The 15,908-nt window shown below is 52.4% G+C and overlaps 1 protein-coding gene across 1 annotated transcript in view; it reads left to right on the plus strand.

The window, feature by feature from the left end:
* LOC119095011 (protein tweety) overlaps positions 1-15,908 on the plus strand; it is a 50,916-nt gene that overhangs the window by 22,598 nt on the left and 12,410 nt on the right. The window contains exon 10 of the mRNA XM_037217917.1: positions 10,269-10,408. Coding sequence (XP_037073812.1) covers positions 10,269-10,408 — 140 coding nt within the window. The remainder of the gene's footprint in view (positions 1-10,268; positions 10,409-15,908) is intronic.

A 15,908-nucleotide genomic window follows, 5' to 3' on the forward strand; every position in this document is an offset into this window, starting at 1 on the left:
TATTGAAAGAAATTCGTCTCACTCAGCGATGTCGGCGTGCGGGGAAACTACAGCCAATCGACCCCCTGCCGGTGAGCCAAGGATCCGCAGAGATCAACTGACATCGCGTTCGCGGAAAATGTATCGCGAGGCGGCTAAAGCAGTGCTGTGTTGCCGGCGACATTCTCTCATAACGCTAGAGCTGAGCGGTTGGCTGAAATTTCAGCTGGCAGGCCTACCCGCAGAGGAATTCAGTCTCCCGAGGCACATCCCGGGTACATAGTAACAACCCGTACAGCTCCCCGGTTGGCCTCGTCGTAACGAGAGCCAAGCAGCAGCAGCAGCAGCAGCAGGAAGCCGCGCGGCTGCGCGTCTTCCGAAGAACCCCATTAATTAATAAGAACCCCTCAACATTTCTCGGGAAAAAAGCTATCGCTTGAGCGCTAATGCCGAAAGACCAGGAGCTGGAGGCCCTTTTTCTGATAACAAGCACTTCAGATGGACACAGCGTCAGCAACTAAGCCCGCGATGAAAACCACGAAAATGCGATGGAGCACCACGGCAAAAGTCATCACATCTTGAAAGGATCTGTCATGGTGTGAAAGACCGGGCTACCATTGATCTCTGCCGGGGCGCGGGTTATCACTCTTGCGATGTTATCACCCTTGCGATGTGTGCCAACGGCTTAACAGCGATGTGTGAGATCTGCCTGGATTCGAATATCGAATTCGGATTCGTCACCTTCGTCTTTTGTCTCGGGGAACTGTTAAAAGCCGATTTAGTTGGTGATTTTTGTGGAAAATGTTTATTAGGTCAGTCTAGTGTAATTTAATGTTGGCAATGCAAGCGTGTATTGTGCATTAATTGAACGTACAGGTACAACGGTCTATAATGTCATGACGTTTGCACCCGGGTCTTCCAGGGTACGTACTTTTTTTTGAGCGGGCTTAGTGTGGATGCTGGGGATTGAATACTTGTATAAGTGTGTGCATAATGCCTTTCATGGAGCGAAGAAAACACATCTGAATTGCATATGCACGTTTGCTCTGCCAGTCAGTCCCAGAACACACAAGCATTTCCGCTTTTACGTTTTTTTGCACTCAACCGCAACCTAGTTAACATCATTACCATACCGAAGGTTCCGTTATCCCGGGCCAAAGGGCGCATGCTAATGTCAAAACGTTGCATAGTTATTGCAGTGTAAAGAGAAACAATGCTGCAGATGGAAAAATACTAGCTGAGAGAGGACAGTGGCCGCAAAATTGTACTCATTTAACTCAAAGGATTTTCGGTTGATCCGACAGCTGTAAACAGTGACCGTGAAGTAAGCAGGCATACAGACCACTGCCAGCTTTGTCATTTTTTTCGCCCAGTCACTCCGATCTCGCCCATAGACTCATCCTTTAGCCGTTGAGTAGACAGGCGACAATAGATCTTCGGCACGTGCAAAGACGACAATAGATCTTCGGCACGCGCAAGGCAAGTGAAATGGCGCGCTTGCCCTCCGATCCACCCACCCGTGGCGGAAAGCTTTCGGTCGCTTTTGGCGCTCACCATTTGGCCTGACGAGAATAGCCTGCGACTGGTGGCAATGACCGCGCTTAAGGTCAGGTGACGCCAGAGGGCAGGACGGACCGTGCCCAGCATGGCAGCGTGTAAACTCGGCGAAATACCGCCGTTGACCTGGAATTTCACGATCGGACGGTGGGATCATGGCTCACGCAGCAAACACTTCAAAGCGTGGGCTGTAAACCCATAACTTCATTAACTCAAAAGGTTCAGACCAAGTGTGAAACATCGAATTAAAAGAGCAGTTTGGAGCGACAACTGAGCCATGTGGAATTATTTTTGTGCAGGTGTTTTGCAGGGATGACTTCTGTGTCAGAGTTATTGCATAGCGTAGTTAACTCGCGGAGAGAAACCGGGCCACACGGCCCCGGCCAGGCTGCTGGACAAACAACTTTGTCTTCAGCATTTTAGCCAATGAGTGCTGGGGGTTCCTTAAGGTGTGGTACGAAGCCATGTCATGGTCGCTTCTTGCCTTGTCCTTTATAATCACCTGCCAATTTATCGTCATAGGCCACGATTAAACTGTTCTACCCATTACTCAGCTTCCAGACACTGAGCTCACTGCCAATCGAGCTGAAGTAACCTAACTTGGTGCGCTCTTGCCGCCTTTAAATTTGCACTGCGTTTAGGGCCTTAAGATGCGTTTGAGCTTCCCGTGTACGCAAAAAAAAACATTTAGAGATTATCTTGTCATTTGCGTATGTGTAGGTGTTTCAAGACATTTTTGTCGATGGTAAGCAACTGACATACAATAACAACACGCATAAACCCACGGATACTCGATCCAAACTTATCAGAGCTTAAGCAGAATTCCAGATTGATATGTGTGAAAGAAAAATGCAGTTAGGTAAAATTAATAGTTCGTTGTGGTTGTATAGCTTCGTGCGATGAGGGTGTTGACATCTTTTCGTCTCTTTTCCTGCAGTTAGGCACCATACATTGCGCTTTTGTACCTCTGCAGTTATTGCTGTATGACATCAGTTCCGCAATATACAACGTATGCGCGATGAACCCGTAGATAGAGCCTGTATGATGGCTTGCGCCGCAGAGACCACGTTGCTTCCGCTAAGCACCGGACGTCCACAGTGGCATTGAGCACGTCTGTTTCGTCTCGCTCGCGCGCTGGTGGCGGTCGCGGATCCGATGGGGGTGGGCGTGGCGCCCTAGGGGCTTATCCGGGAGCCTGCCGCGCTCAACGCATCAAAAGCTTGAGAAGTGTCCACTGTCGTGAGTGATGCGATTTTGCACTGGTCCTCGTTTTTCGAGAAATGCATTAGGGCTGAGAGCGTGAACTGTTTGCGCGGAAGGCGCGCAAGACGTGGTTACATAGCACGTCGTGACTGGGCTAGTGCCCCGTGGACAGATCCCCAGAAATCTCCGAGCCATTCCTGGACACACCAGCCTTATAGAGCGGTTATTTAGTTATCTTTTTGTAAATAAATTTATCCCGAATGGTTTGTATGGGTGACTTCGGATCCAGAGTACCTGCTAAGCATAGCTTGTTGCGTGTACCCCGAACCCACCACCCAAGCGTGCCGTCCAGTTCAACATCTAGTTTTGCCTCCGCCCTTTCGCCAGACAGGAATGCGGAGGGTTTTACGTGCCGCACAATGCTGCGACACGGCCGCATCGGGTCTGGGTTGAACCTCGCTGGCCAGTTGCCAGCTGGCCTCTCCATTTCAGTCGGGTCAAACAATGCGCCCACTCTGGGACTCGTACCCAGTGCGGCTGGATTTCGAGTTCAGCATCTTTTCCCAAGACCACGGAGGCGGCAACCTCATGCCTATCCCCATGCCTAACCTATCTGGGTGTCATGTCTTCCGATTTCATGCAGCGGCGTGCCAGGAGCCAGTTACCAGGCGGGCGGTGCGGTACCAGACAAGAGGGGAGCGTTACCACGTCAATCAGTGAGCTGAGGTCCTATAACTGTTAACATATTGTGTGACGTAGCGGTGCCCCTTATTCGTTTCTGCCCCGCCGGCCCGCGTTAACGTGACGCGCATCTGTCTCAAGACGCACTCATGAAAGGTATAAACCATGAATGCATTATATTCGCGTCTTGGTTTTTTTTACTGGCGGCCACTCATGAAAAAGTATGTTGAAGTGTTCCCTCCCTAGGTGAAGCCGCGATCCTCTGCGACACCGTTAGCAAAAGGGTCAGATAAGGCTAAAAAAGCTAACACGCTGAGTTAATGCCGATTACGAAAACTAACTGTCAATCGCGGCGCTTCTCAATCATAACAAAGTGAAGAAATCAGGCCAAAAAGTGGATCGAATTTCAGATGCCGGGTGAATTATACGGTTTTAAACATTTATAGAAATGCAAGCTGTGCCAGTTTCCGCTGCCATTTGATTTTTTTGCAGAAACCATTTTTAGTACAGAAGAAGTACTTTTGGTGCAGAAGGGGGTTTCAAAAACGTTACGTGCGAATTGAACAATCGCTCGAAGCACCAACAGATAAAGAGAAGTGTCGAATGGATTTCCGCTTCATAGTGCCCCACTCATGATGTCTTCAATAAGAACATTCCAAAGGCTTGCAATGCTATTTGAAGAAATGTGTGACGTTAAAAGGAATGTTCCACATTTGAAGATCTTGAGATAAGCATCAGATGTGACGGGAAGAGCTTACTTGTAACTGTTGATAAGCTTTCAGTGTTCAAAACCGACCCTAAGTAGCAAAAATTCGAAGTTTGTAAAAATGCGCCTCATTACGTCATCGTTTCATGGCGCGATGAAATCGTGTTGTGACGACAGCAATACCTGGCAGCATCTGGCAGCCAGACGTACAGAATGCCTCGAAACGCGCAAAAGCTGACGCCAGCTGGCCGTTCTCGTCGCGGGCGCTGCGTTGGGTGGCGGATAAGTCAATGGCTTGTTTGTGGACTTTTTGTCTTGGTACTGGTTGTAACAAAACTTTGATGGGCTGTTTGACATGTGGAACATAGCGGTCGTCAGCTTTTATGGCGGATTATTGATATCAAAGCACGATATGTTGTGAAAACTGCCGCATAGTGCCATGAATCTCTTACCGAAACCTGCCAAGGACTGTTGAGGATGCCAATATTAAATTGCCGGTCTATCCTTGCCTGCAGTGCTGTAGTCCTAACATTGATAATGATGATGATGATGATGATTTGGGGTTTTAGGGCGTATCGACTGCTGTAGGTCATACAGCGCCCATTCCCAACATTGATATCATGTGATGTGCATAGTAGTTACTCTATTATTTGGAACCGGAAGTGCAGTTGCATGTACAAATAAGTTAATTTGTAGCGTTGCTATGAATTGATTGTCAAAACATTGCTATGGATATGGTACAAATGATAAGATTGAGCTACCACGATTTTTTTACTCAGGATTATTTACGCAGCCTGCAGCCATCAGGCTTCTTCACTCAAAAGTCTTGTTCACACAAGTAATAACACCTATGCAACAAGACGATATTACATGTATTGCAATGACACTGCAGACCTGCTGACCTTGCACAAGGGTGGAAACATGACAGGTGCATGCAGTAATGGTTAGATGGGTGAAATGCAAGGAAGTGATGAAGCTGCTGATGTACACAAGGCTCGTGATAAAAATATTAAATGCTATCCAAGAAACCAACAGCAATACTTTTCCACCTTTCTCAGCACCCAGCATCTACCACAAGTTCCAATGACTATGACATTGATGGCCCACAAGCAATGCTTGCTTGCATACAAAATTTATTAAGACAGTAGCATGTGCATCCATAATATTACAGCGCTACATTTTCAAGATTTTCAAGGGGAAGACAATTTTGCAAAGCTGTGTCATGCCAGCTTATACCAAGCATGTGCATTAAGAAGCCGCGCAGACTTGCCCCTGTTGCCAAAATGAATTGCCAATGTAGTGGCATGCAATGGATTAATTACATGCTGTATTATCTCAATAGGTTCAAAGTGTTGCAAGATCATAACGAAGTAGCAAATTGCCTTTGTACACCCACGCAGCACAGGTGCTAGTGTTCATTTCAGTTGACTGGCATCACTACCTTGTCATATTGGAATGCAAACATAAAGATAGAGGCAGGTATCGATGTATCACATTTTATTTTGGGAGTCAATGGGCTTAAAGAATACCGAAACAATGTTCTCTCTCAGTCTCAAAACAAAAGTACAAACCTTGCACGCACACTCCCCATCACATGAAGATCAATACAAGCCATTGGCACACACCACCATTGATCGCACCCATTTCAAGCGCCTGATTCACAGTCTTATCTCAAATAAGTGCGATCCCTCACTTGCACAGTCCGCAGGACTATCAAATTGCTGGTTTTCTCTCAATCTCCGCAAAGGTTTTCGGTTATAACACCGCATTTCACCGTGAGCCCCCTCCAAAACAGAGTCCCCACGGGGGTTCATGGTAAGTGCAACTCAAGAGGTTGTACCTGTAGGACACGATTTTTTGTTAAAGGGTAAAATTTGTCGTACAACAGGTGTCAAGATGTCATTATATATATATATATATATATATATATATATATGTATATATGTATATATATATATGTATATATAAGAAATTACTGTAATATTTCCCTATTATTATAGTGCCTTGCCAACCCACAAACCCTTGCAAGGTTGTTTGCTCCAGTGCACAATGCGCCAACCGAGCTGTCTGTGAGAAATACGCCAGTAGAAGAAGAAAAGAACACCAGCGAGAGAAAAAGGATAGAGTTGCCGTCCCGTTTTCTTTTTATGACATTCGGGAGAGTGCTGTTTTCTTTTCCGTGCCGCACTTGTTTGCAGACAGTGGCGTTTTTTCTATAACGTTGGCCTATGGCCTAGAAATAAGGAAAAATACGCCGTTGACGACAAGCGCCGCACAACACGAAAGTGCTCACGCCTGCGTGCGCGATTCGCATTCAGCAGCGAAATTCCGCTAGCAGCCAATCATCTTCCGCGCATTGTATCATACGTGCTGCATCATCGCGCTTGCAAATGTGCCACGGCCATGCTGTTTTGACCATCAGCAGAAAACAGCTTGTAATATAATGGTGATCGTAGGACGTTTCTATGGCGACATCAATGCCAAGGTGACTGAAGTAGTCTCCCAGTAAACCTTTTCCCACTTTTGCGGGCATGTAACTCAGGAACCAGAAGGGTTTGGGCCTTAAAAAGGGCATGGCCGTGAACTGCATCAAAAGGTCCTCGAGATGGCTACTTCAGTTCAAAACCCCATATGAAGGTGGAACACTCCCTCTAATGTGAAGACCATGATGAGGCAACCTTGATTACAACGTTGGTTCTGATAAGTAGGTAGAAACCTCGACATCACGCTTGCCATTCGGAGTGCTGCCATCGGTAGAGCGGGAATACGAGACACTGTGATCAGAACAGAATCGCATGGCGAGCCGCCGAACGGCCACGATGTGTTGTTCCTTTTCGTGAAACGTGTCATTGTCGTGCTCGTTTGTGGTGATCGTCACTCTAATGTAAGCAGCAATTCTCGACGCGCTGTGGTTATCGAGGAGCGGCGCTGGTCTGAATTATTCGAATGCAATCGCAGCAGTGCTCACCGATTTTTGACGCAGTCAAGCACCTGAACTTATCCACCACTCGACCGAACGAAGCCCGACCCCTCCGCAATCACTGGCCTGGAGCAATTCCACTAAAGCGCAGCACGCAGAAGCACATGTGTTGCGTTCAGCTGCCTGTGGCGCCGCAATTTTTGCTCCTATTCAGCTCACATCGTTATCAAGCCAAACTTGCGCCCTCTCTGGCAACTTTTGATTAAACGTCCCGCTGTGAATATCCCCCTAATCGGTCTACGCTGAGTTCCGACCAGTCTATCGCACGATCTGATGACGTTGGAAGCCATGTTCCTGCGGCGACATTGGTGTACAAAAAACCGATAGCGCCGATATGGATACCTGGAGCTGGCAATACCACAAACCAATACCTCGATATCAGGCCGGCCGGCCTGCTACCGGGAATGCAACCGCACTTATACGGCCGCATACGCAGCATCTTTCGCCGGGATGCGGATCAGGGGAGACGCGAGCCGCCGTCTGACAGCTCGAGCCCTGCGGCTGGTGCGGCCGGCAGGTCCGCGCGCCGATCTGTCAGTCGAGCCCGTCACCGGGCCTGCCCCGCCGCCCCAGATGCGTCCGCACACGATGCGTCAGCGGGCCGATGGCGCGCAGTTGGCCGTCGGCTGGCCACCGGCGCTGACGCACGAGCTCGGCGCCGCGGGCTGATCCGCCGCCCGGCCGCTGACAAATTACGACGGGCGCAGGAACGGGGCCGCGGCTGGCAGCCGTTACGGTGTGCTGGTCCCGTCGAATGCTGGTGTGGTGCGCGTGCCATTGTACTGGTTACTCGATGATCGGTTAGCCTGTGTTGCAGCGCCGGGGCGCAAAAGACGACGCAGCGGAAACGCCCGCGAACGTCCAAAATAATCTTTGTTGGATTGCTCCCATCGCGCCAACACAGACCCATTTTTGTGATGGATTAAGGACGGACGTGCTCTGTGACTATTTCCACGTACTCCCTTCAGATTCTGCGGGTGCTTCACTTAATCTTAAAAGCCTGTATAGTGTAGGCTGTTGCGTCAGCCAGCAGCGTGTCCGCGCGAGACTGGTGCCGCCGCGTCTGCGACGGACGAAACGCCGATTGGTGATGTTCGGCAAACGCGGAGAGGATCCCCCAGCGCGCCGTCGGGTTGGGATCAGTTTGCCCCCCCCCCCCCGCCCCCAAGGGTTTTTCCGGAATTAGTTTGCTGTGCTCCTTTTGAATTTGTTGATAACGGGAACCGCGTTATACATTTCCGTGGATTTCTTAAAGGTCAGAGTAGGTCACTCACCTTAGATGGCCCAGGTTAACATTTCGTTTTTAGGAACATGCTGCTAGCGTAATCCTTGACGTTATTCACATGCAAAAATCCAAGCAGTCTTGCTTGGTTTTGGTCGCCATGACTTCGAAAAGTCAAACAAGGTCACGGACCTTAAATGAGAACCAGTAACCTTCTGCCCATAACAGCTTTCTAGGTGTGTGGTAGCTGCATGAGAAGGTCTGGGGACATTCTTGACAGCAATCTGGGGTTTGACCTTGTTTGACCTTATTTGACCCGAAGGTCATGACCCAAGAACATATAATTTTGACACAGGTGATTTCACAGAAATGCCAACGCACCGTGTGAGTTTGATGCCTCTGGCTCTCTTAGTTTTTGAGATCTCAGGGGGGGGGGGGGTGGGCAAATCAACCCCACCCGAGCGAAGGGTATTCAACTGGCCACCCGGGCGTGTGCTGCTAGGCTTGTGTGCTTACTGGACATGTTTTCATCGGAGAGCTGCAAAAACCCGCTTGCTTACGGCTGCTGGGTCAGGCTGCAGAAGAACAGCTCATCCGTGCATTCATTATAATGTGCAGACATATGTCCGTGTATTGACGTCAACACATTTACGTACTAAATACAAGCCTAATATCTTTCACGGCACATACTTCGTGCTGTTCATAACACGGCGCGGTATGGTTCAGCCAATAGTTGGCTTCTGCTGATCGTCCAATGCCAGTCTTACCCACGCGGCCAATCATGGGCTGGGAGCATGTGTGCATGCGCGTGTGTTTGGGTGTGTGCGTGACCGTTCCGAGAGCGACGACCCAGACGATAGCAATGCGGCATCAGCGATTGGAGCGCCTCCCTGCGGAATTTCGTGGCGCCGACTCTGTGACTGCAAGTGGGACTTCATGACCGCCAGGGGGGTCCGTGACCGCCATAGAGTCCGTGACCGCCAGTGGGAGTCAATGACCGTCAGGAGGGGTCAGTGACCGCCAGTGGGGGTCCGTGACCGTCAGTGGGGGTCAATGACCGTCAGGAGGGGTCAGTGACCGCCAGTGGGGTCCCTGACTGCCAGTGGGGTCCCTGACCGTCAGTAGGGGTCCCTGACTGTCAGTGGGGTCCCTGACTGTCAGTGGGGTCCCTGACCGTCAGTGGGGTCCCTGACCGTCAGTTCTAGTCCGTGACCGCCAGTGGGGTCCCTGACTGTCAGTGGGGTCCCTGACCGTCAGTGGGGGTCAGTGACCGTCAGTGGGGTCCCTGACCGTCAGTGGGGGTCAATGACCGCCAGTGGGGTCCCTGACCGTCATTGCGTGTCGTTACCGGACGCCACCGGCTACCTTGTTTTTGAAAGTGAACTAACCTGCTTAGGATGTCGCCCAGCGGGGCACCGTGACCACCTCTTCTGGAGGTGAGAGGCGGACGACCCCATGTACGCCTCAGTAGCCGGGTATGGGCGCCATATGACCAGGGCAGTCGGCGCGCCCAAAAGGCGACCCCATGTACGCCTCAGTAGCCGGGTATGGGCGCCATATGGCCGGGGCAGTCGGCGCGCCCAAAAGGCGACCCCATGTACGCCTTAGTAGCCGGGTATGGGCGCCATATGGCCAGGGCAGTCGGCGCGCCCAAAAGCCCAAATCACTATCATCATCTGTAGCCATTTGCGTAGGAAAGCCCCAGTGACAACCCGGTGTGGCGCTGCGTGATCTGTGGCGGCCTGACCTGGCCTGAGCTGGTCTGACCTGGCCTGGCCTGGCCTGCCTGACCTGACCTGACCTGGCCTGACCTGACCTGACCTAACCTGACCCGACCCGACGAGACCTGACCTGAGCCGCTCTTGACGTGACCTGTGCTGACCGCCTGTGACCGGCGGAGCAGTGGGCGGTCGGACCTGACCGGTGTGTGGCCGTTCCAGCTGGAGCCCACCATCCAGTCTCTGAAGGACGACCTGAACGTCACTGGCCAGGCGTACGTCACCATGGAGCGAGCGCTGGACTGTGAGCACGTGCACCGCCAGTACGTGGCCGCCCTCAACGCCCTCTGCCGACCCATGCTGTGAGTACAACTCCGCCCGGCTGCGCCTGACCGGTGGGGAAACGTTGTGGACTGGACTGGACTAAACTCAGGGTCTGTCCTTTAGGTTTGGATCGATTCTTCGTTGTTCGGCTCCCTTGGAAGGCAATTTGCCAATCTTGGCCCCTATCTAAGTGCGGTTAGACCACCAACGTGTCGGTTGTGTGGTTGTGTTATGTGGGTTGATGCACAGTCTCAGCGACGGTCACATTGATTATTGTCGTCATCATCATGACCTGGCTTGGCCGATGGGCCGTTCTGCGGGCCGTCTTCTGAAGCCGTGTATGACCCGCGGCGGCCGCGGCGGGCGGCGCCTACCAGCCACGGGCGTGGCCGCGGCGGGCGGCGATTACCCGGCCGGCGCTTACCAGAGACGGGCGGGGCCGCGGCAGCCGGCGCCTACCAGCCACGGGCGTGGCCGCGTGCTCAACAGCTGGCCGCCCCGAGAGTTCCTGGAACCGCTGTGGCCGCTTAATGGACTGCACCTTATTGGCCGTTATACGGCCTCCAGGGAAATTACTGAGCGCAAGAAGGCCGTTCAGCAGAGTCCAGGAGGCCGCTGGCAGTTCTGCAGACGGCTGCCCGCGTGGCGGGGAGCTGGCGCACTGTGGCGCGCGTCGGCCTCGGGTTCGTCGGCCGAGCAGTGGGGTGGTGGGCTGTGATCTGTCGCACGTCTGCCGGGCTCGCTGGATGTTCACGTGGATGTGAAGAAGAACTAGGCGTATTTGATTGTGTGTCTTGACCAGGAGCAACCAAACCAGGTCACTCTTGTATCATCTCGCAAATGCGGGTAATTTTAGGTACATTTTCCGCTCACATATCGGTATGCTGGTCAACATCACAATCCATTCGGCGGTTTTTGAACATAGTCAACGTCGTAGAAAGTATATCGAGTTTTCCGACAGTGAAATGCACATAGATATACGATAACGGTCACATCACACAGAGTATCGGTCACACAACAGGGGACCGGTCAAGTCATAGAGTACCGGTCACATCACACAGAGTACCGGTCACATTGTCGCACAGGAAACAACTTCCTGTGGCGATCGAGAAAGGTGGCAGTGGGCATCACAAGCCCCCGTGCAGTGCGACACAAGCGTAATCACCTGCACCCCAGGACCCGCGCCGTCAGCCAGCTGATTGCGGCTCCGAGTGGCACTAACCGCTCCGGAGTGGACTAGCACTGCTGCGGTGGCTGTGATATTTCGATGTGAAGCATCGGGGCCGGCATTAATGTTTGATGTGAAACATCGGGGCCGGCATCAATGTGATATCGACCCGGACGGACCGGAACGAATAAGCTTCTAAGGAGGGACAGATTGCGAAGAGCGAGAAACACTCCGCTCTCAGGTTGTGCGGTGTATGTTCTCATCGCCACGGCTCGGTTCGACAACATCACTTCACGGCAGCAAGCATCTGTCTTGTTATGATAGTCAATATGCCATTAGCGGCCAAACAATAGCCATACCAGCAAGCGCTTCTTGGTAGGCATATCATTCATATTAATTCCCACCATAACACAGTGCAATGAAGCTGTGGAGACACTCGCAGTTCCTGCACGACACACATTGTCACAACACAACAATAACGGGGTGCCGGTGGTGTAGTGGTTAACGCGTATGCGGTAACCACTGCGCGTCTGGGAAACCAGAGGTACAGGGTTCGATTCCCCGCGGTGCCCGCCCTTCCTGCCAGGGTGAGAGGCAGGCGACGCCATATAGCCTCAGCAGCTGAGTGCGTCGTAAAGCCCCAAGGACATGACACATGACATCACAACAATAACACGCGTTGGCGCCACCTATTGGTGACCCACATGTCGAGGTGTTGACTTTGTGCCGCTACGACATCACACAGAGTACCGGTCACATCACACAGAGTACCGGCCACGTCATACAGAATACCAGTCATATATCACAGAGTGCTGGCTCAGTATGCAGTGACGGTGTCACGGTTTGGCGGTCACGTCAGTTCCGACCTCATTGACCACTCCGGAAAGTGGCGGTCACATCAGCGCCGACTTCGCCGATCACTCCGGAGTGTGGCGGTCACGTCAGCTCCGACCCCGCTGACCACTCCGGAGTGTGGCGGTCACGTCAGCGCCGACCTCGTTGATCAGTCCGGAGCGTGGCGGTCACGTCAGCGCCGACCTCGCTGATCACTCCGGAGTGTGGCGGTCACGTCAGCGCCAACCCCGCTGATCACTCCGGAGTGTGGCGGTCACGTCAGCGCCGACCCCGCTGATCACTCAGGGGTGTGGCGGTCACGTAAGCTCCGACCTCGCTGGTCAGTCCCGAGTGCGGCGGTCACGTCAGCGCCGACCTCGCTGATCACTCCGGAGTGTGGCGGTCATGTCAGGGCCGACCCCGCTGATCACTCTGGAGTGTGGCGGTCATGTCAGCGCCGACCCCGCTGATCACTCAGGGTGTGGCGGTCACGTAAGCTCCGACCTCGCTGGTCAGTCCCGAGTGCGGCGGTCACGTCAGCGCCGGACCTAGCTGAGCACTGATCACTCCGGAGTGTGGCGGTCACGTCAGCGCCAACCCCGCTGATCACTCCGGAGTGTGGCGGTCATGTCAGCGCCAACCCCGCTGATCACTCCGGAGTGTGGCGGTCATGTCAGGGCCGACCTCGCTGATCACTCCGGAGTGTGGCGGTCACGTCAGCGCCGACCTCGCTGATCACTCCGGAGTGTGGCGGTCACGTCAGCGCCGACCTCGCCGGCGGGCGGCGGTGGCGCTCGATGGGGTCGTAATTGAGCCAGTGTCGCGGCGATTGGAGTGGACATCGATCGCGCTCCGGCGCCGGCGGTCGGGCCGCGAGTAGTGCCGCCGCCGCCGCGCCTGGCGGGGTTGGCAGGCTGGTCGGCGGGCGGCTCTGAGAGCGTCACCAAACATCCGCCGGGGTGTGCCCCAGCTGCTGGGCGGCAGGCCGGCCGTGGCCAGCCAGCGTGTCATGCTGGGTCATGGGCACTGGGTATGGTCCGCGGTGCTGAGGTTTTGCCTCGTGGGTTGGGTTTTTGAGGATTTTTGGTACTGATGATGTACAGTTTGATTGTGGCTGAGCTCACTCAGTTAAAGCATGCGTATCCTAGCGCGGCAACGTTGGCATTCGTTTATTTTAGTGTCGTTCACAGACTTACCGATGTAGGCGAACTGTTCCCCAGCCGTGCCTTTTTCAAATAAAGTCCGAACCAGAACTACCGGAGTAGTTCTTGGTACAGCGACAAGCGTTCCTTGGATGAACGAGGCGTCGAACAAACCATAACTTGTGGCCCATGGAGGTGTCGTCGAGCTGTGTGCGAGGTTAGCAACTCAGGTACATGTAATTGAGTTTCTGTGCGAGTGGAGGAGTTGGTTGCTTGGCAAGTTAATCCAATCGGTGGGCGCCTTTTCAGCTATAGCCTGGCCGAGTCAAAACACGCCTTGATGGCGGTTGTGAACCGTTTCACCGTTCCCCGCCCCACCGTTCCACCGCTCCGACGAACGGCCGCTCGCGGCAGAACGGAGATGAGGACGAGCGAGGGAGGAACGGAGGACGGAGAAGAATAAATGAGGGCTAATAGCGTGTGAGATTAGACATCATGCGTTTGATGCACTGACGCAAGGTATTTATCACACCCGAGCGTCAGCTCTGAGCCTGTCATCTGAGATTGCACCTTCGCCGAGCTAAGCAGTTGGCGTACTGCCCCGCCGCTAAATGCACATTGCATCAACAGGTGTGCAATGGAGGTGTCAGCTAGCTGTGTGCAAGGTTGACAAGGCCTCAAACTGATACACTGATAGTTAAATACGAATGCGTTGACTGAGTGCGCATGTGTTCTAGTCGATTTGCGTGCAGGGTCGTGCGGGGCGCTACCCACTCAGTGGTTGGCTTTCAGGCGTCGGTAGCTTTGTATGACCTGTGATTAAAGCAGGACAGGTACCGATGATAGCTATAGCGTCTGTGCGCTCAGACGTCACCGCACGGACAGGAATATGTTCAGCCTTCAGCGAACGTGCTTGGTTTAATGAAGGCATTGTTTGACGTGGCATCTGGATAATGTTTGTGCCGCCGTTGGTAAAAGCATCGCTTAGCAAGTTGTTGGCGGCTGGATTACGCTAAAATGCTGGTGTAGTGTTGGAACGAGTTCGGTAATGATTACGAAAGGCCCATGCTTTCTCTAGGTAGCCTTACTTTAAGGGAGTGTTCCACCTTTTTGTGCTGTTCACTTATTGTTGCATCAGACGCGTACGATTTGATCAGTAATACCAGTTTTCTCGACATTCTCATGAATAACAGAATTTGATTTGAAGTAGTCGGCCCTGTAGAAGAAATCTCATTTGACTCAGGACTCACCGCGAAGAGTAAAACGTTCGTTTGCCTTGCTTTTTCCAACACGCGTGTTCTGTGCTGCTCACAACGCACTAATGTGTCAAAATGCTTGTTATTAATGCGACCTAAGTCTGAACCACTCTGTTTAGATTAAAAGGCATCCGAATGTGAAGCTTTTATCCCGTGAATTCAACGGAACGTTACACAATGGCTTTGATTTCTCCGCTTTGACATTTACCGCAGTGGCTCCTTTGGAGGCGCACTTTGGCTTTGGGAATGCGAGTATCATATGACCCATGTGACACACCTGGCTCTAGCTCCAACCCATTAACGTTTCGGCAAAAAGCCCTTGCCCGCTGGGTCAATCAAAATTATTTTATTCGCACCAGTAGAGGTGCGCGCGGTGGTTGTCATGGCGACGCTTGGCGCGACTGCAGGAAAGAAGCAAGTGCTGTTGGAAAGCGTCGGCAGGATAGTTTGGACCCGATTTTATTAAAATTGATATCCTTTTTATGTCTTGACGGTGATGCAGCGACACTAGCCGGTGCTATATTACACGTAACTGGTCCTGAGGTTTCACTGGAGCATGTTTTTGAAATACACCTCAAATGTGGAACACATTGTTTAACCTTAAAGTACTTGACCTACGGCTAAGGCAACGAGGCATTGAAACGGATATTACCCATCTCTTTTTTTGCGCTGAGCATTTCTGGAGCTTGGCGTGATCATCAGGAGTGGCCCCGGGACGGCTCGCCCGCGCAAACCGCCGTGGCGCCTGTCACGGCCCGGGAATGCTGAGGATGCGCGAAGATCAGATTATCTGGTGCGACGTCACGTCTTCATCAATTAATTTTTTTCCCGTTTTGTTTTTGCTTTGTTTGGTTTTTGTTTTTTGTTTCCCGGTTTTGTTTTGTTTTTTGTTTTTTTGTTTCCCGATGACGCCGATGTGCCACATACCATGCGAAGTGCCCTGCGCTTCCGTAAACGTTCCGCGATCACATGGAGCCGATGAAAGCTTACGAGACGTTGGAAGATCTCCAGGTCTGTTGTGGCTCCCCGCGCACACCAGTCGGAGCCAAACACGTTTGAAAAGCATGGGCAGCAGCTCTGGTCGTCTGGACTGGTGGCCGTAGTTTTCTGCCGCCACCTCGGTGGCCGTGGGGTCCGT

The sequence above is a fragment of the Pollicipes pollicipes genome, unplaced genomic scaffold, assembly GCF_011947565.3.
Source record: "Pollicipes pollicipes isolate AB1234 unplaced genomic scaffold, Ppol_2.1 Scaffold_4219;HRSCAF=4965_pilon_pilon_pilon, whole genome shotgun sequence".
NCBI classification, from domain to species: Eukaryota; Metazoa; Arthropoda; class Thecostraca; order Pollicipedomorpha; family Pollicipedidae; genus Pollicipes; species Pollicipes pollicipes.